The 26471-nt window shown below is 42.0% G+C and overlaps 1 protein-coding gene across 3 annotated transcripts; it reads left to right on the forward strand.

The window, feature by feature from the left end:
• The first annotated feature begins 87 nt into the window (after positions 1 to 87).
• On the forward strand, positions 88 to 26471 carry LOC142195712 (dynactin subunit 2-A-like). Of its 3 annotated transcripts, XM_075265711.1 has the most exons (15): positions 88 to 310; positions 1267 to 1347; positions 9388 to 9478; positions 10245 to 10306; positions 12613 to 12711; positions 13160 to 13320; positions 13919 to 14069; positions 14243 to 14308; positions 14400 to 14438; positions 17106 to 17183; positions 17388 to 17459; positions 17701 to 17803; positions 18662 to 18753; positions 20682 to 20802; positions 26104 to 26471. In XM_075265711.1, the coding sequence occupies exons 1-14, from the start codon at positions 275 to 277 to the stop codon at positions 20766 to 20768; spliced, it is 1218 nt and encodes a 405-aa protein (XP_075121812.1). In that variant the 5' UTR covers positions 88 to 274; the 3' UTR covers positions 20769 to 20802; positions 26104 to 26471. The 3 variants fall into 3 exon arrangements, with proteins under 3 accessions (XP_075121812.1, XP_075121813.1, XP_075121811.1); XM_075265712.1 differs by lacking the exon at positions 26104 to 26471 and having other exon boundaries at positions 1267 to 1335; positions 9382 to 9478; positions 20682 to 21287; XM_075265710.1 differs by lacking the exon at positions 26104 to 26471 and having other exon boundaries at positions 20682 to 21286.

Below are 26471 nucleotides of genomic sequence, written 5' to 3' on the forward strand. Positions count from 1 at the left end.
GACAGCGCAGGCGACGCCTCATAAAACTACATCTCCCAGCATGCATTGCGCCTTCTGTGGAAAGCTTTAGTCATCTCGCGAGATTTCGCCCTGCCGATTATTGGTCAATTGTAACAGCTCCGGCAGACTCCTCGTTGTGTGGTGTCTGTTCACCCGATCACCCGATAACTCATTGTGGGCAGAGAGCCTGGTGTGTCCGTCCTGGGTGCCCGGAGTCCGTGTCGTCCTCCCTCCCAGTGAGCCGCGCCCTCCTGTCAGCGCATACACAGCAGACATGGCCGATCCCAAATACGCCGACCTGCCGGGCATCGTGAGTAGCCAGAGCCGTCAGTGCAGTGTTATTGGCCTGTCATGGGCGCTGCCCTCTGTCCTGGATCAGTGCCTATACCTGGCCATTCATGTAGTGTGGGGGGTTCTGGCGGACTGCAAGGCCTTGCCTATGTTATCCTGGGACTTGTAGTACCACAGAGCCTGTGCTAAGCTTACCAGCTGTGCAGTCACTATGGAGATCCTCTAAGGCCGTGTTCACACTGGCCAGGCTGCTGCTGAATTTGCCTTGCAAGATGATATTCTCCCATACGCCCACAATGGGGTGTTTATTGTAGCGGGATTCACAGGGGCATCGCTATAGGTCGCCCATTACCTTCATCGCTGGATGGCAACATTTGTTATGTCACAAAACTGGCAAAGCATTAATAAATCTCCCCTCCCGAAATGTCTCCCGTATTTTTTGGACTATAAGACGCACTTTTTTCCTCCCAAATTTGGGGGGAAAAGAAGGGTGCATCTTATAGTCCGAATGTGGCCGCCCGGCATCCGCTGTAATAGAGAGGCGGATGCTGGCGAGGGATAGGCACAGGTGCCTGAGACTGTTAAGACCCCCAGCAGATCAGCTGTTCCCTGGAGGACGCAGCTCCTGGCACTGTTTACATGGTTGTCTCTACTCCAGTGCTGATCCTGAGCCTCCTCTGCAGGGGTGTAAGTGCTGGTGATGCTGGAGGTCACCTTCACTGCTGGCTGGGCAGTCGTCCAAACACATTTGGCTACTGCCAAGCAAGATTTTCACTTGCAGTACGTTGGGTAGATTGAAGGACTCTCTACTGAACGATTTTGGGGAGTCAGTTCTTTTCGTGAGCACTTAAAGTAAGTAGTGTGTTATGTGCTGATCCCGCGCTACTTTATTACCAGTCCATGAAATGCATCATGTAGGCGGTTGTTGTATATTCTGGGATGAATCAATAATTTTTTTTATTTTGCGGCTTTCAGGCCAGGAATGAACCGGATGTGTATGAAACAAGCGATGTGCCAGAAGATGACCAGGCAGAGTTTGATGCGGTAAGACCTATTGTATAATGGAGTTACCAATAATATTCTTGTTACAGAACCAGATAGTTAAAAGCGTTTTCTTATCTTATTCAAAAATGACATATTGCTAGTACGTCCCATAACGTTATGATCGGTGGGGCAGCTGCTGCGGTGGTTTCCACTCCCCAGTTGTGCAGGGACATACAGTAAATGGGATATGTGCAACATATAAATATATTCAGCTCACCGATTTTTGTTCCAACTTCCTCTGGGGGTCTAGATACCAGAATGGACTTCCGACCATATAATTGGGATAAAGTGTAAAAATCAGCTCCAACCAGAAGGAGGAAAATTCAAACGTCCAAGGTTGTAGAATAAAAAAATTCCAGCTTTATTAAATATCCATTAAAAACAGTGTATCGGTCACAGAAAAGCTACGCGTTTCGGTGCAGTTGCACCTTCGTCACGGCCGTGACCAAATTATAGGCAAACCGGATGCATTATATAAGAGGATATGTTAATGTTGTAGGTTCAATTAAATTCAGTGTGTTAACATTTTATTGGATTTCTGTATCCCATTACCATAGGTGTAGATAAACTTTTGGGATTTCCCCCCCCCCCATTTTTGGATTCCATATAGCAGTTCCGTATAGCTTGGTTTGTTATTCATGCTTTAGACGCTGACCCTACTAGTAATATGCAGTTCAGCATATACTGAAGGGACACTTTCTTGTATATTTGTAGATTCACGGTATACGCTTGATAGAGTTAGGGCCCATTCAGATAATGTTTTTTACATCGGTTTAACAGATGTGAAAGAAAGGGATTCAAAAAAACGGACTCAAACAGATGGCCATCCGTTTCCTAGACGGCAACGTCAAAAACATAAAAAAAACCAAAAAAAAAACCTGTTGTCCGTTTTTTTGAAGGACCCAGTTAATGGCAGTACTGTATATTATATTTATTTGTTTTAAAATAGGACAGTTGTATAAGATTTTCTATATTTGGAGGATAAAGTATGCATGGGTGTAGAAGTTCTCTAAAAGTCTGCGCACTGTACCACTGACCTAGGAGCACCTAGATAAAAATATTCTGTCAGTCCCCTATGTACGTATACTATACACATGTAGCTATACCTGGCTGTATATAAAGGTTACGCTAATGGAAGCCATTGCTGCTGAAGGTAAGGCGATAACAGTGAGCCCGGATTTGGGCCATACACTACAGGTTTTAGCTGATATCACACTAATATAGAGATACACTAAAACTTCTACAGCATGGCCAGCATAACAAAAATCAATTCAAGTGTTCACGCTAATGTCCCCATCATGACAGGACCGACTTCCTATAGCAAAAGTTTTTACCACCCAAATGCATGGAAACATTTTGCCAGTTATATTCACTTTCCTATTTTAGTTTTGCCACATTATCTCGCACAAGTTGTGTGTAATATTCACCACTGTTTTTCCCGAACACAGAAGAGGGTCCATAGCCCCAAATGAATTGTGTTATTAATACTGGTTATGATATCCCAAAGCAAAAACTATGAAGGCCAAAATTAGTACCCCATTGCCCTGTGCCTGGTGCTGTGTTTCATACAACTGGATGAATCTGCGCGGCAGAGAAGTGTAATATGATGTTACAGAAAGGCTCTGTGCTGAAGTCATACATCTGAGATTGTTCAACCAACACCCCTATAACAAGGATAGGCAACCTTTGGCTCTCCAGCTGTTGTAAAACTACATCTCCCAGCATGCATACTTGCTTTGCTGTTTTTGGACCTGCCACGGAAGTGAGTGAAGCATATTGGGAATTGTAGTTTCACAGCAGCTGGAGTGCCAGTGGATACTGACCCCTGCCCTATACACAGGCATGCTCGGCTGAGCAGTGCATGGTATAGGAGAGAAGGCAGTTGCCAGACTCCTTATATACTGGGCAGGTAAATATCATCTGCCCAAATATTATGCTCCCTGACCTTTATTTTGATTCCTCAGCGTTTTACAGATATTGGCATCACTCGCTGTCCCGGGTAGGGCGCACAATCTGAATTTTCTATCGGTATGTTTTCTGGGAGGCCGCCATACATATTAGGTGGTCACGCTGGTTAGGTTTGGCCAGTGTTAATCTATATGGCCAGTGAAACCTCTTTCATAGTTTCATACTTTGGGACGTCATCCATATATGTAATTGTAGAGAAACTTGCACCATGACAAATGTTCCTAACACTCTCACCCTCCCTTTTTGACCACCTTGCCTGGACACTAGTTTGCACAAGTAAGAACGCTCATGCTTCTTTATGTTGCATGCTTTGTGTATGTAATGATGGTAAATGCATGCACTGCATTGTGATTTTTTTTAAAATCTGGATTGATTCATACCTAATCTCATAATCTTGTGATTCCTACACATGCAGTCATGAATTGTCATTGGATTCAGACCAATCATTTTTTTTTCTTCATTCAGAGAATTGTTGTGTGCCATTTCACCAATCATAAAATCCATTGTGATTAATAAATCTATACAAATCTTATATGAAATATTGTTTGTAACAATGCTAACACTATAGCAGGTGGCGAGCTCACTGGCCTTGCACAATAGTCATAAGAAGGATTAGTTCCTGTTATAAAATTGTTTGTCCAGGATTAGGAAAACATGGCTGCTTTGTTCCAAAAACAGACCTATAACTGTCTATGGGTTGTTCAAAGTGTTGCATCTCCTCTCCAATGGAATGAAAGGGGCTGAACTCCAATACCTCATACAACCTCTGGATAGGAGTGGAGCTATTTAGTTTTTTTTTGTGTGTGTTTATAAAGCAACCATGTTTTTGTAAAGAGGAAAAAAATACAAATATTGCAGCTTTCCCATGTGTTGTACACCAGACTACTGGCGTACCAAGGTAAATAATATTTGTTATGTAGCTGTCGGGGTATGCTGAGCATTGCAGTCTGACAGCTGTAGACAGGTTGAAGAGCTCTGAAGTAGAGGAAAGCAAACTATAGAGCAACATTAGTGAAAGTGTGTCATCTACCTGTCAGGCACAGACACTTTTACCTGGCTGTACTATGGCTGCCTACAGCTTCATATATCGCTGTGACATGCCCCATTGGATTGGGTATTACTGAGGTTTACTTCCCTTGGGTATATAAGGTCTTGCATGGACCATCTTACAGCAGAACATGGCACCCCTGTGGCCTTATGGTACGGAGCTACAGGGGACTTTGCGTGCCACTCTATACCCTTTTGTACATTGCTCTGTGGGGGTCACATGGTGTATATTTGCAGATGAGAGTTCATCTGCCCCAGGTACTAGGTGTGCATTAACACCGCAGCATGGAATATCTGGTGCCTGGTATTGTGGCACATTGTGTTGGGCTGGGTCCACAGATCTGCCCTCCTCTCTTTTGCAGATTTTGGCTGCATGTAGCTGGTTTGCCTACTGATATATTGAGAAATGACACTTATATAATAGATGAATCCACAAATAGGTGAAGGTCCCCAAAACTGAGTGCTCCCTAATGTGACTGGGATAATTTACTTCTCACGCAGGTATTTGTTATACATGGGACAATGGTACAAACATACTTTTTTTTTTTTTTTTTTTTGTTAATCTTACCCTACTAGTATACCTGTGTACATCCAAGCAGTAATGCCAGAAAGCAAAAAAAATAAAATAAAAAATACTCTTTCCTTCAGGCTATTGAAACAGTACTCAAGGTGTAGGATCCAACAAGTGTAACTATAATAGTAAAATGTAACTTTTTTTAATCGTCATGTTAAAACGCCCATAAAGAGCGTCCCATAGTGAAATCCTGCATATGGCTCCTCCTCTGATGCTTTATTCACATCAGTGGTGTGGTGTCTATTGTTCTAGTTCATCGGAGAACCAGAACAATAGACCGATAAAACAGCGGACACATATGTAGCCCGACAGACCCCATAGACTATAATGGGATCCATCAGGTGACGCAGACGCAACCTTATTTAATAGTATAGATCAGCCATAACATTAGAACCATGTGGAGAGAAAGTTGCTCAGCAGATTACATGATGTGTGTGAACAAGGTCAGAATCCATGGTTTTTATCTCGGGCTTTTAGCAGTTTCATTTCCTGTCAGGCTTATCCCTTAGTAATAATCACTGAAAGATTCAAGACCTAAACTACTCCAAGTGTTTTAGTAGGAATGCTATGAGGAAGCCAGGAATGAATTATTGAGGGCAGTAGGCCTGGAAGCAGCGCTGCACTAGTGATATCAGGGCTGTGGTCACTGAGGGTCACCTTATATACCTCAGTACTCAGTATACCGCCTATGGTAAAGAATGCATTAAACATTCATTGTGTTAAAGGAAGAATCCTTCCTCTCCTATCGAGACCCTATGCCATAAGTCAATGCAGATCTCAATTTCTGTGCATATTTTTAGTCTATTTGGCTGTATTAACCGCTCCAACCTACATGGATTTCATTACGCTGTACTAAATTGCTAAAGCTTTCATCTAAGCGCTTGTATGATAACGCTTGCCGAAACTAATTCTGTTTGTTCACAAGCTAGGCATCTACCGTAATCTAACCTCAATATATAGCATTACCTACAAGGTCCATTATTGATACGACAGCCCGGTATGCTAAATCATAATGGAGGGAAAATGAGTCACCTCCGTCAAGAAATTCTGTTGTTTAGTATTGGTGTCTGGGAAATCATGTTGGAGGAAAAAAATATTCATCTCTGAAAATAAATTCTGTTCCTCAGTATTGCTGTCTGGAAAATCATGATGGAGTTAAAAAATATTCATCTCTGTCAAGAAATTCTGTTCATCAGTGTTGACCCTAGCATTGGTGTCTGGAAGAACATGGTGGCCACAAGTGTTGCCCCCGGTCTCCCAACAACATTGTCACCCAGCTTTCTTAGACAACACACTTCTACGTTTCTACATAAGTAGGAAAATCTGCTTTTTGGAAAGTTGGATAAGAAGATTCGAAACCCTTTGGTAGCTGGAATAGCCGCCATGTTAAACACTAACCAGTTTTCCCAGAAACCAATAAAACCAAGAAATTTTGAGATAGGATTTAGTGTAAGTTGTCAGACAATCCCATTTATGTGGTGTGAAGTGTCGGGTAATTGGTAAAGTGATCACGAATTTCAGGCAACTTGTAAAACCAAATCTTTCCTGTGATTCTGATGTCCTTTGGGAATCTTGTCTTCAGGTGCTATTCGCCTATTAAGTTGTCGCATGTGTATTTGTCTAATACCAAATCTTTTCTTTTTTTTTCCTTAACTATTTATTTTATTTTGTCATTCACCTCTTGGGAAACCTGCAAGGAGCTGGTAAGAAGCCTGTAATTCTATCTGCCTCTCTCTATTCTGTGCTTAGCCTGCTTGTATCTTGTCTGCGGTGTTACTACGTCTCTGTGCACTACTAATATAGACACTTTCATCCACGTGCTACTTTGTATCTTTAACATTACAACTGCAAATGAAGATTTGATTCCGCTGGTCTGGTCATACCAGTAATGATGGGCTATTTCCGTATGCAGTTTGCATGTTATTTTGGTTAAAAAAAAAATTTGGTTTCTTTTATTCTTGGTTTTCTACTGTGAGTATGAAAACCATCAACAAAGAGAGTTCTTCTCTTTAAAAGAGGTTTATTATTACAATTCTTTTCAATTCATTGATGAATATGTGAACCTGAACTTCATATATGTAGAAGACTGGAAGAAGAGAGACGCTTCGGTATCTGGAAGAGTCCAACCACTCAGTGCGGATGCTGCGAGAATGGGCAAATGAGGGACAAAAAACCCAAAATATGCAGGATTTTTCTTTTTTTAACCCTCTTATTGCATCAGGGTGTTTTATAGCCTGGAAGGATTCTTTGTAGCTGGAAACTCTGCCCAGTGCTATCCCCCAGACATTTAGTTGATAGCTTCCATCTTGTTCTTACTGGATAGGCTCATCATGAGTATCCTGACGCATGCACTGCACAGTCCCATGTGACAGGAGGAACAGTTCCACGGGGAGGAACTGCTTTTGTAAAAAATATAGAAAAATATTTAATTGATTGTAATTCCTATATGTATCCTATGGGGTATATCACAAGGACTCAGTTTCCTATTAAAAACACAAAACTGTAAACTTATTGAAGCCTTCATAAAAATAGACATAGGAAAATAGATGCATCAGTGTTCCAGAAGACGCTGCGTTCTCCATTTCTGAGATGTGAATCATTTGTACCAATAGTGTAGGTATATTTGAGGCACTTAGAAATTTCTGTCACTCTATATGGATAACTCAAATGTAAACTTCTATCCATGACATACACTTCAATCTTGGTACACAAGGGTATGTCAGTAGTAAGAATCCCATTCACACGAATATTGTAACTCATAATATTTAAAGGGGTTTTTACCATCTCCCTCTCTCACCAGTTTGCTTGCTGTCTCTTCTTCTTAGTTCCTGTAATCTTCAACAATCTGGTGGGTGGGGCTCTGTCTGTTTAATGGACAGGACACTATAAAGTACCTCGCAAGATATAGACGTTGCCTTTACCATGAGAGATTATTTATTATGATTACAACAAATTTGTAATAATGCAGATCAAATAATATGCACATTAAATGTATATTACATTACAGATATAGAGAGAAAGCAAAATTATACATGAATCCAGGACTGATAATGTTTGTGCAGTAAACTCAATGTTATCCTTGTTTTTACATGTATATAGATATATATTTCTCTGTCCAAGCATTTATCAGCAAACTGTAATTAACAAAATATAACCGCCCTGAGAGCAAGCGCAATCTAGAACACTCAGCCCCCCTCTCTTCCAGAGAGCAGTGACATGCAGGCCAGGGACCAAAAAAGCTGTATAAACAATGGGGAGAAATAATAACTGCATGTGCCAGCCAGGGGAGGGTCACTATCAACCTGCCAGCTTTTAAAAAGCAAAAAAAAAAATAAGACATCAAATTCTAGCCTTGTATATAATTTTCAGGTATTGCATCCTGTTACATTTCCTTTGTGAAACCTGATCAGACAGTAGGATGAAGATCTCTTTGGTCTTATAACAATGTATGAATGAAGGAGAAATTATAAAAGAAAACATTTCAAAATGCATAAGCAGAGGGGCAGTGTGTTATGTGAATAAAATATCGCACCTGGCCCCCCGACTATATGATCCTTAGATGGCAGCATTACTCAGAATGGAGTGACCTACAGCATATCACCATTCACTTCAGCTCTACGGTGCACAGGGTTAACCAAATGCATCTCTGTAGGGGTCCCAGAGGTCGGACACTCCCTTGTCACAATGTTAAGGCCTGATAACTCTTAAGCGGTTTACTTTTGGCAAGGCCTTCATGTTCATCCTTACCTGGTCCACTTCTCCTCTGTCTTTACAGTTTAAGCATATGATCCATTGTCTGGTTATTGTATGCGGCTGCAATAGGCTCCCTTGTCAAACAAAGGAGGGAGACAAAAAGTTGGATGAGGATGAATAATTGCTGGGTGCACCTTAAGGACATCTCCAATACTGTCTGTAGTGATGTAGAGAGGTTGTCCTGCCTTTTATCTGCATGGAGTCATAGACATTTGCCTAGTTTTCCCGTTGCTTGCATGTATTACGCTTTAGTATTCTCGTGTGTAGTATAGAAGAGTTTCTTGTCTTTGAATATTTCTTCATCAGGACCTAAGTTTGGTTTTTTTTGTTTTTGTTTTGTTTTTTTCTTTTTTGACTGGATGTTCTGCCATTTGGCCATCAGTTCTAATACAATTGTCTTGATGGGTTCTCTACAGTGCAGTGCTAAGACTTCTTTCCTGTATAGATAATACCGTAATTGTTCAGAAGTGCACTACTCGTACACCATCATGTTCTCTATATCTGTAATATTTCTCCTGACTACTTCGTAATCATAATAAAGACAAATCACGTACATTTCCTTATATGTGAAAAATCACTATTGATCCCTGAACCAAATGTTTCTATTGCACTTTCTCCTTCTGTTTTTTTTTTTCTGCTTTTAGTTTCTAATTTTTTATTTATTTATTTGTCACTAACTGTATCTCCCGTTATTCCTAATATAGGAGGAGCTGACCAGCACCAGTGTAGAGCACATTATTATCAACCCCAATGCTGCTTACGACAAATTTAAAGATAAGAAAGTTGGAACCAAAGGACTTGGTAAGTGTAAGGTTCCTCAATCCAGGTTCTGGACCAACAGATGACTGCTGGCAATACCATCTCACGTCATACAATGAAGTAGCAATGTGTTGAGTACTCCCTTCCCTTCAGCCAAAGAGGTTACTCATAGATTGTCTTGTGACCACATGTAACCCAATAAATTATTTTTCTCTGCCAGGTTGGTTAAAGGGTTTGTCTGTAAGGAAACATGGCTGCTTCCTTATCAAAATAGTGCCACACTTGCCAATAAGTTAGATCTGGAATTGCAGATTAGCCGTATTGAAGGTGAACTGCAATACTATACTCAACCTATAGGTACCACACTGTGGAGTATCTGACATCAGAATTCTCACCTGACAGACACTGTTTACACCACAATTATGTGTTTTAGACACTTTGTACTTCACTTGACAAGGACATGTGGTTTGACATGTGCCAAGAATTATACAAGTAAACCAGCTAACGCTGGGCTCACACCAGCGTCTGGACTCTTTCAAGCCGAACAAACAAGATGGAAGAAAGCGTCTGTCATGCTTTATACACTGGAGTGAATGTAGACCGAGGTGACGTCATCTGCATCAGTCATTTTGTCGCTGTTTATGTCCATTGCTTTCATCATATGATGGATGAGTGCAGCAAACCGTAATGACGGTCATGTGACGCCACCCTGACATGTTCTTCCAGAATTAAAGAAAGGTGTAAATGTTTTTAATACTTTCAGCATCATCTGTTGGCAAGTGACATATATTTTTTTCTCTCTTATTAGATTTCTCTGACCGTATAAGCAAGTCCAAGAGGACAGGATATGAATCTGGAGAGTATGAAATTGTGAGTTTAGTGTGATTCTATATCATATTCTGTTTTCTACATTGGATATTGTATGTGAAGTTTCCCTGTTATTAGAGAATACCATTTAATTTTTTAGATACATTTTGTGCTAGGGCTGGACAATTGTGATCTAAATCAAAATCACCATTAATTGGGCGTTTTACCTCAATAATTAAGGGCTATTGTTTAAGTGACACCCTTTTAAAGTATGACTGTGTTAGTCAAACCTTGTGAGATTTTTCTTAAGGTTTACCTGGAAGTTTCTTTAGGACTAAACACGTTCAGAAAGAAACTGCAATTATACTCTGGAGTCTCTTCAGACCCCAAAGTATTATTAGCGGCAGCCAAAGGGAGGTGAACAAACCAAAAAAAAACATGGTTACTCAACTTTGCTGGGCTCCTGCATGGCTCCCTGTTTTCTTTGGGCCTTCTGACTGACGTCTGGCACCACTGAGGCCTGTGACTGGGCCTCAGCAATCATAAGGTTTTGTGACACTTAGGCACAAGCATTGGCACATTGTGTGACCAGTATGACCGCTGAGGCCGAATCGTAGGCCTTTATGGTCCTTGACATCAGTCAGACTGCCGAAGCAGAACAGGGAGCCATGCTGAGCCCAGGAGAGGCATGTAACACAATTTTTTTAAAAAATTTTTTTATGTTTGATCATCTCTCTTGGAGCTTTCGCTTATTATACTCTGGAGACCCCAGAATATAATAGCAGGTTTAGGTTCGGGCACGTTTGATCTGAACGAAACTGCAGGTGAATCCTCAGAATATTGTAATAACTGAACTGAAGTATCCTACGTGCACAAAATCATGTTGGTTACCCTGGTTGACGTTCAGTTCAGGGTTTTTTTTCCCCAGTTAATTCCCCTGCCCTACTTTGTGCTGATGTTTGGTGATTCTGCTGGAGGAATTTTAGCACTCTTATTGTTGATCTACCCATAATAGACCATATATGTTTTATTGTTTATATCTTGGCTGTTAGATTTATTATTTCCTGAATTGTAATGGAAGTTTAGTGAGTTAGTATTTATTAGTTTCAAAGGTATTTGTTTTATATTCTGTTATATTTTTCAATAAACATCAGAACAGTGTTAATATCCGGCCAAAGAAACAAGTATTCAAGTTAGCATGCATATAGGACAAAGGTTAGAGGGTACAAAGGTTAAATAACGAACCCAAGGGGGGAGAATGGGTGATGAATAGTTCCATAGTACACAGTACATATCTGAGGCTAGAAGGTTTAAAGGGGTTGTCCCATCACAAGGATCCTATCTATACTGCTTGTTAATGTGGATTTAACACTTTTCCTAAATACACTGCTTCAGCAAAACTGCTTTGTTTGTCCACTATCTTAATTTATTCACTTCATTGTTGACACTGCGTTTCTATGGCCCTTGGGATTATCTGCTCAAATGTCAAGTGAGGTAGCTGCCTGCTCTCAGGGGGGAGGGAGGAGGGGCTAAGTGCACGGGAGCCAGCCTGTGTCTGTAGCTGTTCCTGTGTCTACACCGCACATGTGACCTAGCTTCCTGCTCTCAGATAAAGGAGGGGGGAAATGAGTGCTGCTTTCTTATATAAAACAGTCTAAATCCTAGTGGGCTAAAGGACCTGGTCTCTCAGCTCACTAGGATTTAGCTTTCTTATATAGAGCAGGCTAAAAGCTAGTGGGCAGAAGGACCTGGTCCCTTAGCCTGCTAGGATTTAGCCGACTCTATATAGAACAAGCTAAAACCAAGTTTTATAGGACCTTTGATGACATCACAGGACCTTCAGTTGTCCCATAGGATCACGCTATCTGGTGGGTGGAGCTACACACTAATTAGTGGGCTTAGCTAAACTGGAGGTAGTCGGACAGGATGGCTTTGCATATGAAACTCCGTCCACCAATTGATGTCGAAAACCAGGAAGAAAGAAGTCTTTGCAGCAGCGAAGACTGGTGAACAAGGGACATGAGAATACCCCTTTAAGACTGAGGGCGAAAATTGGAGCAGTGCAACGACTGTACATAAATCCATTGTCCCAATCTGTGAATAGCTACCCAAAAGTTGCTATTTATTAATGTGAAGCTACATTTATTTTTTCTTATATGGACATCTGTTGCTGACTGTCTATTCAGACACTGAGCTGTTTGCAATGACATAATCTTAAGCAACTTCTGGATCATACGGATCATCACCATTCTTATTGTGCACAACTTTCCTTGGAGCTATTATTTTTGTTTCCTCCATTGTCCTGGTCAGTTCTCCCATTTCTTCTCTCCTCTGTATAAACCTTCATGTTGCATTTCTTTTGTGTGTAGTTGGGAGAAGGAATAAGAGTGAAAGAAACTCCACAGCAAAAGTATCAACGGCTTCTGCATGAAGTCCAGGAATTGACCCAAGAAGTGGAAAAAATCCAGGTAAGCGTCTTCTAGACACCCGCATACTCTTCTGCTGATCTCAGGCAGTATACTGGATATAGGCTGCACACATTACTAATGCTAGCTTTTCGGGTAATGTATCTACTTTCTTCACTTTTGATATTTTGATAGTATATGTTTTCACTTTTGATAGTATATGTACCACATGATACCTTTGCACCATTGTAACAAGAGCCATAATAGGGTTTGTTTTTTTCACATACAGTGAAACTTCTGGTCGTCTAGGGGGGTGGTCTTCTTAAAGAAGATCACTAGTATGGAAAACTGACAATCCATCACAAAACATTTAGGCCTTTTGCCAAGGTTGCAATTGCAGTGTTTACATATCATGCATAAAAAGAAAACTGAGATTGTAATCTTGTCACACATGCATACTATGTGTATGGCTGTTGATCAATATATATATTTGCCTTCTGTAACCAAACAGATCACGGTTAAAGAATCTGCTGCTGAAGAGAAGCTGACACCGGTCGCATTGGCTAAACAGATAGCTTCTTTGAAACAACAGTTAGTGTCCAACCACCTAGAGAAGTTGTTAGGTCCCGATGCCGTCATCAACCTGACAGATCCTGATGGAGCACTTGCAAAGTAAGTAACCCTCTTTACGTCTCCACATCTTCTCACTGTATCTAGACTTTTATAAATGTATTGATACTGCAAATGCTGCAGTCTTTGCTTGACAAATGAACCCGGAGGACAATTTATATTAACTGTGGTCATAGGTCCTGATTCACCTAGGTGCGGACAAAACAAATGTATTTACCTTGATTATGATTAATGGTAATTTAGATCACACTCCTTTTTATATTATGTGTGTATGTTAGGTGAACCTCACTAGGTATGCGTTGTGATTTTGTTCGAACTGGAGATGGCTGAAGCAAAACTGCTTTCTACTCTGGGGTCAAAGAAACCCTGAGTATAATTAGCAGAAGCCCAAGGGAGGTGATCAAACATAATAAAAACAGTGTTACTTACCTCTCTTGGGCTTCAGCTGTGTTTGGTACTTCTGACTAACATCAGGGACCGCTGAACTCTGTGATTGGGCCTCAGCAGTCACATGGGTCTCAGTGTCGTGACTCTTGCATCTATGCATCGCAACGCCATGTGACCAGCTGAGACCCAATCGCATGCCTCTGTGGTCCCTGACGTCTTCTGCTTTTAATGAACCTGTCGTTCTCTCCTCTAGGCGTTTACTTACTGAGTTGGATGCTGTTAAAACTAGAAAGGGTCCAGAAGGGAAAAGTCCTGCAAAGGGTTCAGCCGAAGATGCCAGTGGCCTGGTGACCTATGAATTACACTGCCGTCCTAAACAAAACAAGTTTTCTCAGGCTTCAAAGGTAATGTAGTAGACATTAGCACAACAGAGTCTGTGTTTTATAGGGCTGTGTTTTGTATATTCTAGGAATATTTCTATTAAATGTGCTGATGAAGCATTCTAATGTTACCTATAGATGAACTACCCTTTAATGTACAGACATATGGCAATCGTCCATTTCTTTTTGCATTACAGATAGCTGAACTTGAGAAGAGACTTGGTGAACTGGAAGCCGCTGTGCGATTTGATCAGGATACACAGGTACGTTGCGGCTCTGTAGTGTAATATCTAGTAGACTTTTTGGAGACCTATCATCCTCTATAAATAACATCCTACCCCCTTACTTTTGCAGAATCCTCTCACTGTTGGGTTACAGGGATCAAATCTTATGGTAAGTACAGATCATCTCGATCATGTTACATAGCCTGAAGTGTGTAAAGTCTAACCTAATATGAGGTGGATACCTGTAACCCCATATTAGTAAATCTAGCTGAAATTCCGGTTTGTTTAGGATATCCAAACTCCTTAACACCAGTCCAAAGTCACAGTAAAAGTTTGTCCCAGACCTCTTATTCTGTGGGTTTGTGTGTTTGGATGTTTGTTCCTCAATCACGCAAAACCCGCTCCACCGATTTGGCTGAAATTTTCCACAAACATAGTCACTACAATCGATTGCGCAATAGCCTACTTTTCGTCACAATAGCGCACATACGTTTTTCCCAGGACCCCCACAAAACCCAAATTCACATCACTATTTCTGCAATCTCACACACTTTGGACCATAGCAAGCCACAAAATTCATATTACCCTCTACAGCAGAGGTCAGCAACCCCTGGCACACATGCCAAGAGTGGCACTCCTGCCATATTTCACTGGCACACCAGCAGCACAGGACTTGCAAGAGTTAAATGAAGTCCCTTAAGTGCTCTGCTAGAGCTCAGGCATAAGGACACTCCCCTTTGAGAGGAAACCAGGGGGGAGAAGCTTAATCGCTCAGGTCTGTGCCTGCTATAGTGGTCTGCACAATGCCAACATTCCCCGAGGAGGAGAGGAAGCTGCTAGCAAAGTGAAGCTGAAAAACACACAGGTACATAGGATTACTGTTCTCATTAATGTCAGGCATTTGGAGTTATTAGTTTAGTGTTAGTAACTCCATGTGCCTCACATTAATAGGAATAACCCCCATCATGTCCCTCATATTAACCCCTGTGTGCCTCATATTAATAGGAATAAACCCCATAATGTCCCTCATATTAACCCCTGTGGGCCCATATAAGGGTTACTAATATGTGAGACATATGGAGGTACTAATAAAAAACCTCAATAATGAAGATACTTCATTATTACCTCCAAGTCTCTCACATATCAGTAACTCTTACACAAGGGTTAATGTGAGGGACATGATGGGGTTAATTGCTATTACTAAGAGGCGCATGGAGTTACTAAACTGTCATGCACAGGGACAGACTTTATGTTGCTTGCTCGAGAGTATCCTGTGCCCAAAACTTACATGTACGGGCGGAAAATAACAAATCATACAATGTCGTATATCGAAGTATAATCACTTGAAATACCTCTGTCCCAAAGACACTATGTACAGTTTCTCAGAACACCGTATAGCAGCTGAAATGCAAATTACATTCAACACAAAAGTCTCATGAATTTTCAGAATTACAGCAAAAACAAGATACACAGTTACATTTCATATCCCATACCTTATACACAGTACGAAAACCTTACCCGCGCCTGTATTTACCCACTTCTACAATCACCGCAGACGAAGTCGCGGGTACCAGCTAGTATATTCATATACAAGCACATAGCTTGTAGGAAAAAATAAGAGTTTATATACCATATTATTTCCAGGGCAACAAATCTCCTGAAATCTAGCAACCATGAATTACATTAATATATATTTCAAAAACATCTTTTCTACTGCAGGGGATGTCTGGCTCCAAAATAACTGGGAAATAATAAAAGCCAATGTACTTGCATGTCTACTCCCCTACTGCTCCAGCTCTGCAGCTTTGTTGCTCCCCACGGGTTTATTTGGCTGCAGAAGTCATGTCCTTTTGATATGTGACTGCTGCATGTACTAGCTGCGTAAGTCAAGTGTTGTCAATGTGGGCTGATTCCTGATATATATAGGTTTTCTGACAATCCTATGATGGCAGATATTATAGGAGAGAAGGATTTGACATGTTGGATTTCAGCTTGTCTGATATTTCGTTCCTGCAGGTTATGAGCCATTTCCCAACACCTCTTAAACATATGCACTCAGCCAAGTCTATGTGTTATGTTCATTGTACTCTGTGGATTGTATTAAAATATATTTTGCACACAGTCATTGCACTTTGCTGTTTTCTGGTTCTCTCATGTACATATCGGGGCAGATTTACGAACCAAAGCGAGTCAGAGTTCTGGTGCTTATGCCATGTTCCTCATTTATTAAGTGTTTTAGACACTTCTTGTGCCTTGCTAGATGACTCGGTATAACAAGGGTCAAAAAAGAGAATGGGTTTATATCTGCCATATTCCATTACAAATTTGACACAAAATAATAGGTCTAATGTAAACCAACCGAGAAGCATTATGGCTAGTTCACACAGGGCTCCGCGTGTGCACATTCTGTTGCGGCATACCGCTCCGGATTAGGCCCAAATGAATGTGCCTAGTCAGGAGGGAAGTGTCGCGAGGCGGACATCCGCGGCTGAATCAGCCTGAAGAAAGGGCAGCTCGCTTCTTTTTTTTCTGCAAGCAGGAACAAACCACTCGCAGAAAAAGGAAATGACCGGCTCCCATTGATTTCAATGGGAGGCGGCAGGATTGTGATGTGGATTCTGCGTCAAAATCCTGACCATTTTGCTCCATGTGAACTAACCCTTATAAAGTTAGGCCATACTCTTCATTACAGCATGAGTCAGTGTAATAAATTTGCCTTATTTAGCCTGGTTGTGTGCAGTCTGGATTTATTAATAAATCTGCCTTATTTTATGGTTTTGTGCGACTCTGTACTCTGTAATGTAAGTGAACATGACCTTGAATTTGGTCTTTTCAGGGCACTGTGGAAATCCTGCAGGCTAAAGTGAACTTGTTAGATGTTGCATCGCTGGATCAGGTGGAGGCCAGGCTACAGGTAGCGCCAGTAACAATAACCCTGTACTGAGAATTCATGAAATAACTAAAGGAACTATATCACCTAAAAGTCCAAATTCTGTTGTATTAGTGGGAAAACGTCATCTATATACCAATTCCTAATAATGTTATTAAAAACTGGTCTTCGGGTCCTTATGTTTTTATTTGGTCACTATATTGTATGAATCTGTATTTTGTTCCTTAGAGTGTCCTGGGGAAGATGAATGAAATTGCAAAGCATAAGGCGGCTGTTCAGGATGCGGATACAGAAAGCAAGGTACTGCTTGTAAATGTTGTAGATAGTAAAGGGATAATGAGTGCACAGACCATACCTGGTAGAGGAAGGGGTGGGGGGTGTTTATTTAAGAAAGGTACACTTGTATTATGTTAGCTTTAGGCCTTTCCTGTGTACTCAGAAAGTGTTAGCATTTATGTAATCTAGTGTGTTGTAGATAAAGAGTGACCTGACTGTGTATGAAACCTGAAGTTTATAAAGCGCTCTAATTTCCTCTGTGCAGGTGCATCAACTGTATGACATTGTCCAGAAGTGGGATTCCATGTCGGGAACTCTGCCCCAGGTTGTTCAGAGGCTGGTGACATTAAAGCAGCTTCATGAGCAAGGTAATACATGTTATAATGATCCTAGAAGATCAACACCAAAACTAAAATCCTGCTGGCATAGTATGCAGCCAAAGATCAAGGTTCAGCACAGTAAAAGGACATCAGCTTTAGTTAGGTGGGACTGCCGGGACTCCTGATCAGCTGTGTGCCAGTGCCAGCTATAGTGCTCACTCGCGGGACTTCTAATTGTGGCAATTCTCAGTACTATAGTGGTTTCTTGGGACAACTGCTGCAGTATGCACAATGGCCACTATTAAAAGCACAGTGAATGAACACTGTCGTTGGAGCCCTCATGGAAAAATGAAAAAAAAAAAAAAAATAAAAATATATATATATATATATATATACATACACACACACACACACACACACACACACACACACACCACTGCTAACCACAAGAAGGCGAAGAGAAGGATTCAGAGGTTTTGTAAAATGTCTTGATGGCACAAACCACATCCTGACTAAGTTAATAGTTCAAAAGTGTGGATACTTACGTTCCAGCATGAATGCATTTTGAGCTTTTAAGCGCAGTAATAGTTTGGTCTCTGTATATTGGGAGAAGAGGTATTGTAACCTTGAAATATATTCTTTCTGGAACGTAATGAAGTATCCACACTTCTGAAATCTTGACCTAGATTCTGGCTGTGGGTTGCATTTTCCAAAGGTACAAGAACCTGTAAACCTTCTCTTCGCCTTCTGTTGCTTCGAAAACCCCTAGGAGGGTTTGTTATCAGAACGAGGAGACTCCGGACATTGGCAACATCTACTTAATTCTTTGTATTAGTGTTGGGTCTAATCTGGGACAACCACAAAAGATGAATGTGTGATCATTGTGGCAATCCTTGTGTGTTTCAGCTATGCAGTTTGGACAACTACTCACCCATTTGGATACTACTCAGCAAATGATTTTCAACTCCCTGAAGGACAATGCCACTGCTCTGGCCATGGTATGTAATCCTCTCTTCATTCCCAGTCTAGCTACTCAGCTTCCAAGTAACTCCTGCCAAAAATACCTCCTATAGGAAGAGGAAAATTGAAAGCTAAGAAGCTGCCTTAGTGAGCTGAGTGTTCTGCTATCGCTCATCTATATTACATAGATGCCATGTGCTACATTTTCTATTGCAGTGTCTTAATATTCTTAATCACAGTTTTTCTCTGTTAGGGTAAGTTCAGAGTTTCTTGTCTGGTAGAACAAAATCTGCTTCAAGCATTTTTTTTTTCTGCCTCTCATTGAGTGGGTGTTTCAGACAGAATCTGCAATAATAAAGGAAAATCAGTCACTGCCTCTCATGCAAATTTAGGCTGAGGCCCCATGTTGCAGAAGCGCAGCTTTTTTTTTGTCGCGGTTTTGTGAGCCATAGCCAGGAATGGATTGAGCAGAAGAGAGAAGTATAAGAACTCCCTATATATTTCCCATTCCTTTTGTAGCTAGTCTTGGCTTTGGTTAAAAAAAAAAAAAAAACTGCAACAAAATGTGGAACAAATAAAAAAGCTGCATTTGTGGCCACAGCCTTAGGGTATGTTCACATGGCGGAAAATGGATTCCGCGTGTGAACATACCGTGCGGCTAAGCGCTACGGAATGTCAATGCAGTGCATCAGCATCCCGCTCCAGATTAGGCCCAAATGAATGGGCCTAATTGGTAGGGGGTCTTGCGCCGCAGCAATATAGAGCATGCCGCCGCTTTTTTACGCTACTATCTCGTCAAAATCCACTGCCAAAAAACTCCATGTGAACATACCCTTAAAGGGGTATTCCCATCCACATAATTATTTTTAAATTTGTAGATAATTAAAAGTTAAACATTTTTGCAAATATAAGTAATTAAACATTCTGCAATGTTTTAAAGATTTTCTCTAACTTTCTTAGTGGTGATATTCTCTCTTATCTTGATCGGTTGCCATGGATACGACCACCAATGCAGAAACTTTCTAACGTCAGAAAATCCGCCATGATTTCTTTATTGTGGCCAGGATATCTTCTGATACATGTAGTGTCTCTGCCTGATGACCCGGCTACAATAAGAAAATCATAGCTGGGTTCCTGACAAGTCCTAAACCATAGAAAGTTTCTGCATTGGTGGTCGTATCCATGGTAACCGCTCAAGATAACAGACTGTCACCACTAAGAAAGTTAGAGAAAATCTTTAAAACTCTGCAGAATTTTTAATTGCTTATATTTGCAAAAATGTTTAAATTTTAATTATCTACAAATATAGATATGATTATGTACATGGGAATACCCCTTTAAGGTGTTTTTTAACGCAGAATTTGCCTCAAATTCTGCTCCAAAAATTCTGTGTGAACATACCCTAATGTTCTTTAATTTACATTAGTCGTGAGATTTCATGTTTCACGCTGCCTCCCAGCTGCTTTCTATGTTAGTGGAGGAAATTTTACCTATCAAAAGCCCATTCACATGTCAGAAAATGAAGAATTTGAGGCCTCCTATTCTCCTGTCTGAGTCTTCCACTTACTCAGTCTCAGATGAATGGGGCTGAATTGCAGAGTGTGTTGTACGGAGTCCGAATCCACTGCAGGACTTTTTATTTTTTCACTGCCCTGCTTTGATCTCTGCCTTTCATTGTATTCACAAGGGGGCAGATTCAGCACAGAATTGGGTGCTCGTTTTCCGGCAGATTTCACCTCAAAATCAGCACCAATTTCCTCCATGTAAATATACTCTAAAACATGACTGCCATTAAGGTTCAGTTATGTATTTAATAGGTTTTAGGCCTAGTATACATGCGGTAGTATAGAATACATACAGTGACCAAGCAAATACCTGTTGAAGATGGAGAAAACTACAATAGTTGTTTTGTTGCCTTCCTACCAAGTTATCAGATTTCATTGAATAAAGTCTGTTTTCTCTGTAGGTTCAAAAGACCATGATGGAGAACCTAGCCACAGTGGAGGAGAACATCGCTAGTATTGACTCTAGAATAAAAAATATTCGCAAATAAATCAGTTTAACCCAACAAGCCTCAACACCACAAGGTGCAAGAAAAGTTATTTCAAATGTTGCACTAAGGAAAGTTTTACTATTGTTTTGTTTTATATAATAATAATAATAATAAATTTTATTTATATAGCGCCAACATATTCCGCAGAGCTGTACAATTTGTAGGGTTCAAATACAGACAGAAAGATACATTACAAAGAAAATCATTTCACACAATGGTACTGAGGGCCCTGCTCGCGAGAGCTTACAATCTATGAGGTAGAGGGGGTGACACAAGAGGTAGCAGGGGCAGCATTGCTTATGCAGAGGTCAGACCCTTTTGTAATATAGGTGACTGTCATTGCATAAACATAAGACTTTATGAGCCGTCGACAGTCGTGTCCTTTAACATGTGGATGGAGCTTGGACCTATGGAGTTAGCATGAGATGACATCATATCATGTGGGGAAATGTGGGAGCGGGGACAGAGGAGGGTTAAGGGTTTACGTTAGACATTGTGATACCGTTTTTCCCCGAAAGTATGACACCCCCTGAAAGTAAGGCATGCGGGGGTTTCTGTTGAATTGCCTAATAGAAGGCATCCCCGAAAAAAAAGCATGCCCGGCAGTGGTGTGTGGGGTTTCGGGGGGCGGGGCTTAGTGGAGGTTTCGGGGGGCGGGGCTTAGCGGAGCTTAGCAAGCTCCACTTCACTGACACAGCAGCCATGCTCTGTGCTTGTGTACACAGCAAAGCCGGCTGCTGCCTCTGCTGTTGTAGGATGAGCTCTCCCAGCTCATCCCAGAGGCAGAGACAGCAGCTGCCATACAGAAGAGGCAGCAGCCGGCTTTCCTGTGCACACAGAGCACAGCTGCTGTGTCAGTGAAGTGGAGCTTGCTAAGCCCCGCCCCCCGAAGCCTCGCTAAGCCCCGCTCACCACTTCCAGGACGAACAGCAGCACCAGCGCTGCTAGGAAGAAGGGAAAGGTAAGTATGATAACTTCCCCCCCTCCACTACACTACCTACAACCGGCAGTCATGCTGACGCTCCACTAAGGAAGTGCCAGCATGACTGCCGGTTGTAATATGGCACCCCCCGAAAATAAGACAGGTCCTATATTTAGAGTGACAATTTAATATAAGACCCTGTCTTATTTTCGGGGAAACACAGTAGGCTTGTCTGAAAAGATACGTCTTTAGTTTGCGTTTGAAACTGTAGAAATTAGGAGTTAATCTGATTGTCCGGGGTAGAGCATTCCAGAGAAGTGGTGCAACTCGGGAGAAGTCTTGTATACGAGCGTGGGAGGTTCTGATAATAGAGGATGTAAGTGTTAGGTCATTGAGTGAACGGAGAACACGGATTGGGCGATAGACAGAGATGAGGGAGGAAATGTAGGGAGGTGCGGCATTATAGAGAGCCTTGTGGATGAGGGTGATAACTTTATATTTTATTCTATAATGAATAGGCAGCCAATGCAGTGACTGGCACAGACCAGAGGCATCACTATAACGTCTAGACTGATAGATGTGCCTGGCCGCTGCATTCAGAATAGATTGTAGAAGGGAGAGTTTAGTGAGGGGAAGACTGATAAGGAGTTACAGTAGTCAAGGCGAGAATGAATCAGATTGACAATAAGTGTCTTTAGTGTATCTCTGGTGAGGAAAGGGCGTATTCTGGAGATGTTTTTGAGGTGGAGGTGACATGAACGTGCGAGTGATTCAATATGAGGGGTGAAGGAAAGGTCTGCGTCAAACATGACCCCGAGGCAGCGGGCCTGCTGCCTAGGAGTTATAGTAAGGCCTGAGACTGCAATGGATATATCAGGGACAGATCTATTAGATGGTGGAAACAGTAGTAGTTCAGTCTTGGAGAGATTTAGTTTCAGATAGTGAGGACATGATATTTGAGACAGCAGAGAGACAGTTGCTAGTGTTCTGTATGAGTGCTGGGGTCGATGTCCCGAGAAGATGTGTATAATTGGGTGTCATCAGCATAAAGATGGTACCCGAGCCAAATCTGGCGATGGTTTGTCCAATGGGAGCTGTGTAGAGAGAAAAGAGCAGGGGGCCTAGGACCGAGCCCTGAGAAACCCCAACAGCAAGGGAAAGCGGGGAGGAAACAGAGCCCACAAATGATACACTGAAAGTGTGGTCTGAGAGATAAGAGGAGAACCAGGAGAGCGCAGTGTTATTGAGGCCAACTGAGCGGAGCATAGTGAGGAGGAGTTGATGGTCAACAGTGTCAAAAGCTTCAGAGAGGTCCAGAAGAATAAGAAGAGAGAAGTCACCATTGGATTTAGCCATTAGGAGATCATTGGAGACTTTTGTGAGAGCCGTTTCAGTAGAGTGCAGAGCGCAGAAACCAGATTGTAAGGGGTCAAGCAGAGAGTTAGCAGAGAGATAGCGGATTAGACGAGAATAGACCAGGCGTTCCAAGAGTTTAGAGATGAAAGGGAGGTTAGAGACGGGTCGATAGTTAGCAGCACAGGATGGGTCCAGGGAGGGTTTTTTCAATAGCGGAGTTATAACAGCATGCTTGAAGGAGGATGGGAAGATTCCAGAAGAGAGAGAGAGGTTAAATATTTTAGTAAGGTAAGTCGTGACAGCAGGGGACAGAGATTGGAGAAGGTGTGAGGGGAAGGGGTCACTACTGCAGATTGTAGGGCGAGATGAAGAAAGTAGTTGGGAGACTTCCTCTTCTGTAACAGGTTCAAAAGATGAGAATGGACAGGCTGAAGTGCGGTTGGTGAGGGGATCAATGCCACCTGGGGCTTGGGCAGTAATTTCCTGACGGATCTTATCAATTTTATCATGGAAATAAGTGGCAAGGTCATCGGCACTAAGGTCTGTGAATGGCGTCTTCACCTTTGGTGTGAATAAGGAGTGAAAAGTTTCAAAAAGCCTTTTAGGGTTGCTGGAGAGAGAAGAGATGAGGGCGGTGAAATAGTCTTGTTTGGCAAGGTAAAGGGCAGAACTATATGTTTTAAGCATAAATTTGAAGTGGAGGAAATCTGCAGGTGAACGTGATTTTCTCCAGAGACGTTCGGCAGACCTAGAGCACCGCTGAAGAAATCGTGTCTGTGGCGTGTGCCAGGGTTGCTGCCTCCTATGTGGGACTTTATGAGTGGAGGGGGGGAGCCACCTCATGCAATGCATTTTTAAGGGTTTCATTATAGTGACTGGTGGCCAGATTGGGACAGGAGATTGAGGAGATGGGGGACAGAGAGGACTGTAGAGTATCTGAGAGGTGCTGGGTGTCGATGGCACGTAAGTTCCTATATGTGTGTTAGGTAGGTGTATCTTGTGAAGGGGAGAGGGCACTGATGGAGAGAGACAGAAGATTATGATCAGAGAGGGGCAGAACAGAGTTAGTAAATTTAGAAACTGTGAGGAGTCGATGGAAGACAAGATCAATCGTGTTTCCACCTACATGTGTGGCAGAAGAACATTGTGAAAGACCAAGAGAAGTGGTTAATGAGAGAAACTGTGAGGCAGCTGGGGAGTGAGGGGTGTCAATAGGGATGTTAAAGTCACCCATGATGAGGGTAGGAATGTCACTGGATAAAAAGTGGGGAAGCCAAGAAGCAAAGTGATCCAAAAATTGGTAGGGTGAGCCAGGTGGACGGCAGATCACAGCTACACGTAAGAAGAGTGGGCGGAAAAGTCTGATAGTATGGACTTCGAATGAGGAGAATGTGAGTGAGGGTACCGGTGGAATGGCCTGATAAATGCACTGTGGTGACAGAAGTAAGCCTACCCCACCACCCTGCCTGTTGTCAGGCCTAGAGGTATGTGAGAATTGTAGGCCACCATGAAACAGAGCAGCAGGGGAGGCTGTGTCTGCCTGCTGGATCCAAGTTTCAGTAAGGGCGAGCAGGCCGAGGGATTTACTAAGGAATAAGTCATTGATATATTCTAGTTTGTTACACACTGAGTGGGCATTCCAGAGAGAGCAGTTAAAAGACAGGGGAGGGGTGAGGGGAAGGAACACGGTAAATATTGATGAGGTCTGTAGACCTTCTATGTGTGCAGGAAGGAGCGCCGGGGTTAGGAGAGATGTCCCCAGCAGCTAGGAGGAGTAAAATGGACAGAGACAGAAGGTGGTTCAGTGATTTACAGTTAGGGCCAGAAATATTTGGACAGTGACACAATTTTCGCGAGTTGGGCTCTGCATGCCACCACATTGGTTTTGAAATGAAACCTCTACAACAGAATTCAAGTGCAGATTGTAACGTTTAATTTGAAGGGTTGAACAAAAATATCTGATAGAAAATGTAGGAATTGTACACATTTCTTTACAAACACTCCACATTTTAGGAGCTCAAAAGTAATTGGACAAATAAACATAACCCAAACAAAATATATTTTTTTTCAATATTTTGTTGCGAATCCTTTGGAGGCAATCACTGCCTTAAGTCTGGAACCCATGGACATCACCAAACGCTAGGTTTCCTCCTTCTAAATGCTTTGCCAGGCCTTTACAGCCGCAGCCTTCAGGTTTTGCTTGTTTGTGGGTCTTTCCGCCTTAAGTCTGGATTTGAGCAAGTGAAATGCATGCTCAATTGGGTTAAGATCTGGTGATTGACTTGGCCATTGCAGAATGTTCCAATTTTTTGCACTCATGAACTCCTGGGTAGCTTTGGCTGTATGCTTGGGGTCATTGTCCATCTGTACTATGAAGCGCCGTCTGATCAACTTGGCAGCATTTGGCTGAATCTGGGCTGAAAGTATATCCCGGTACACTTCAGAATTCATCCGGCTACTCTTGTCTGCTGTTATGTCATCAATAAACACAAGTGATCCAGTGCCATTGAAAGCCATGCATGCCCATGCCATCACGCTGCCTCCACCATGTTTTACAGAGGATGTGGTGTGCCTTGGATCATGTGCCGTTCCCTTTCTTCTCCAAACTTTTTTCTTCCCATCATTCTGGTACAGGTTGATCTTTGTCTCATCTGTCCATAGAATACTTTTCCAGAACTGAGCTGGCTTCTTGAGGTGTTTTTCAGCAAATTTAACTCTGGCCTGTCTATTTTTGGAATTGATGAATGGTTTGCATCTAGATGTGAACCCTTTGTATTTACTTTCATGGAGTCTTCTCTTTTCTGTTGACTTAGAGACAGATACACCTACCTCACTGAGAGTGTTCTGGACTTCAGTTGATGTTGTGAACGGGTTCTTCTTGACCAAAGAAAGTATGCGGCGATCATCCACCACTGTTGTCATCCGTGGACGCCCAGGCCTTTTTGAGTTCCCAAGCTCACCAGTCAATTCTTTTTTTCTTAGAATGTACCCGACTGTTGATTTTGCTACTCCAAGCATGTCTGCTATCTCTCTGATGGATTTTTTCTTTTTTTTCAGCCTCAGGATGTTCTGCTTCACCTCAATTGAGAGTTCCTTTGATCGCATGTTGTCTGGTCACAGCAACAGCTTCCAAATGCAAAACCACACACCTGGAATCAACCCCAGACCTTTTAACTACTTCATTGATTACAGGTTTACGAGGGAGACGCCTTCAGAGTTAATTGCAGCCCTTAGAGTCCATTGTCCAATTACTTTTGGTCCCTTGAAAAAGAGGAGGCTATGCATTACAGAGCTATGATTCCTAAACCCTTTCTCCAATTTGGATGTGGAAACTCTCATATTGCAGCTGGGAGTGTGCACTTTCAGCCCATATTATATATATAATTGTATTTCTGAACATGTTTTAGTAAACAGCTAAAATAACA

This window comes from Leptodactylus fuscus, chromosome 2, assembly GCF_031893055.1.
Source record: "Leptodactylus fuscus isolate aLepFus1 chromosome 2, aLepFus1.hap2, whole genome shotgun sequence".
NCBI classification, from domain to species: Eukaryota; Metazoa; Chordata; class Amphibia; order Anura; family Leptodactylidae; genus Leptodactylus; species Leptodactylus fuscus.

What these genes read in the sequence shown, in the direction of transcription:
- LOC142195712 (XM_075265711.1), top strand. Translation starts at nt 275, where the DNA reads ATGGCCGATCCCAAATACGCCGACCTGCCGGGCATC. An exon ending in AAGAAGTGGAAAAAATCCAG is followed by an intron (nt 12,712 to 13,159) that starts GTAAGCGTCTTC and finishes GTAACCAAACAG; the next exon opens with ATCACGGTTAAAGAATCTGC. An exon ending in AGTTTTCTCAGGCTTCAAAG is followed by an intron (nt 14,070 to 14,242) that starts GTAATGTAGTAG and finishes TTTGCATTACAG; the next exon opens with ATAGCTGAACTTGAGAAGAG.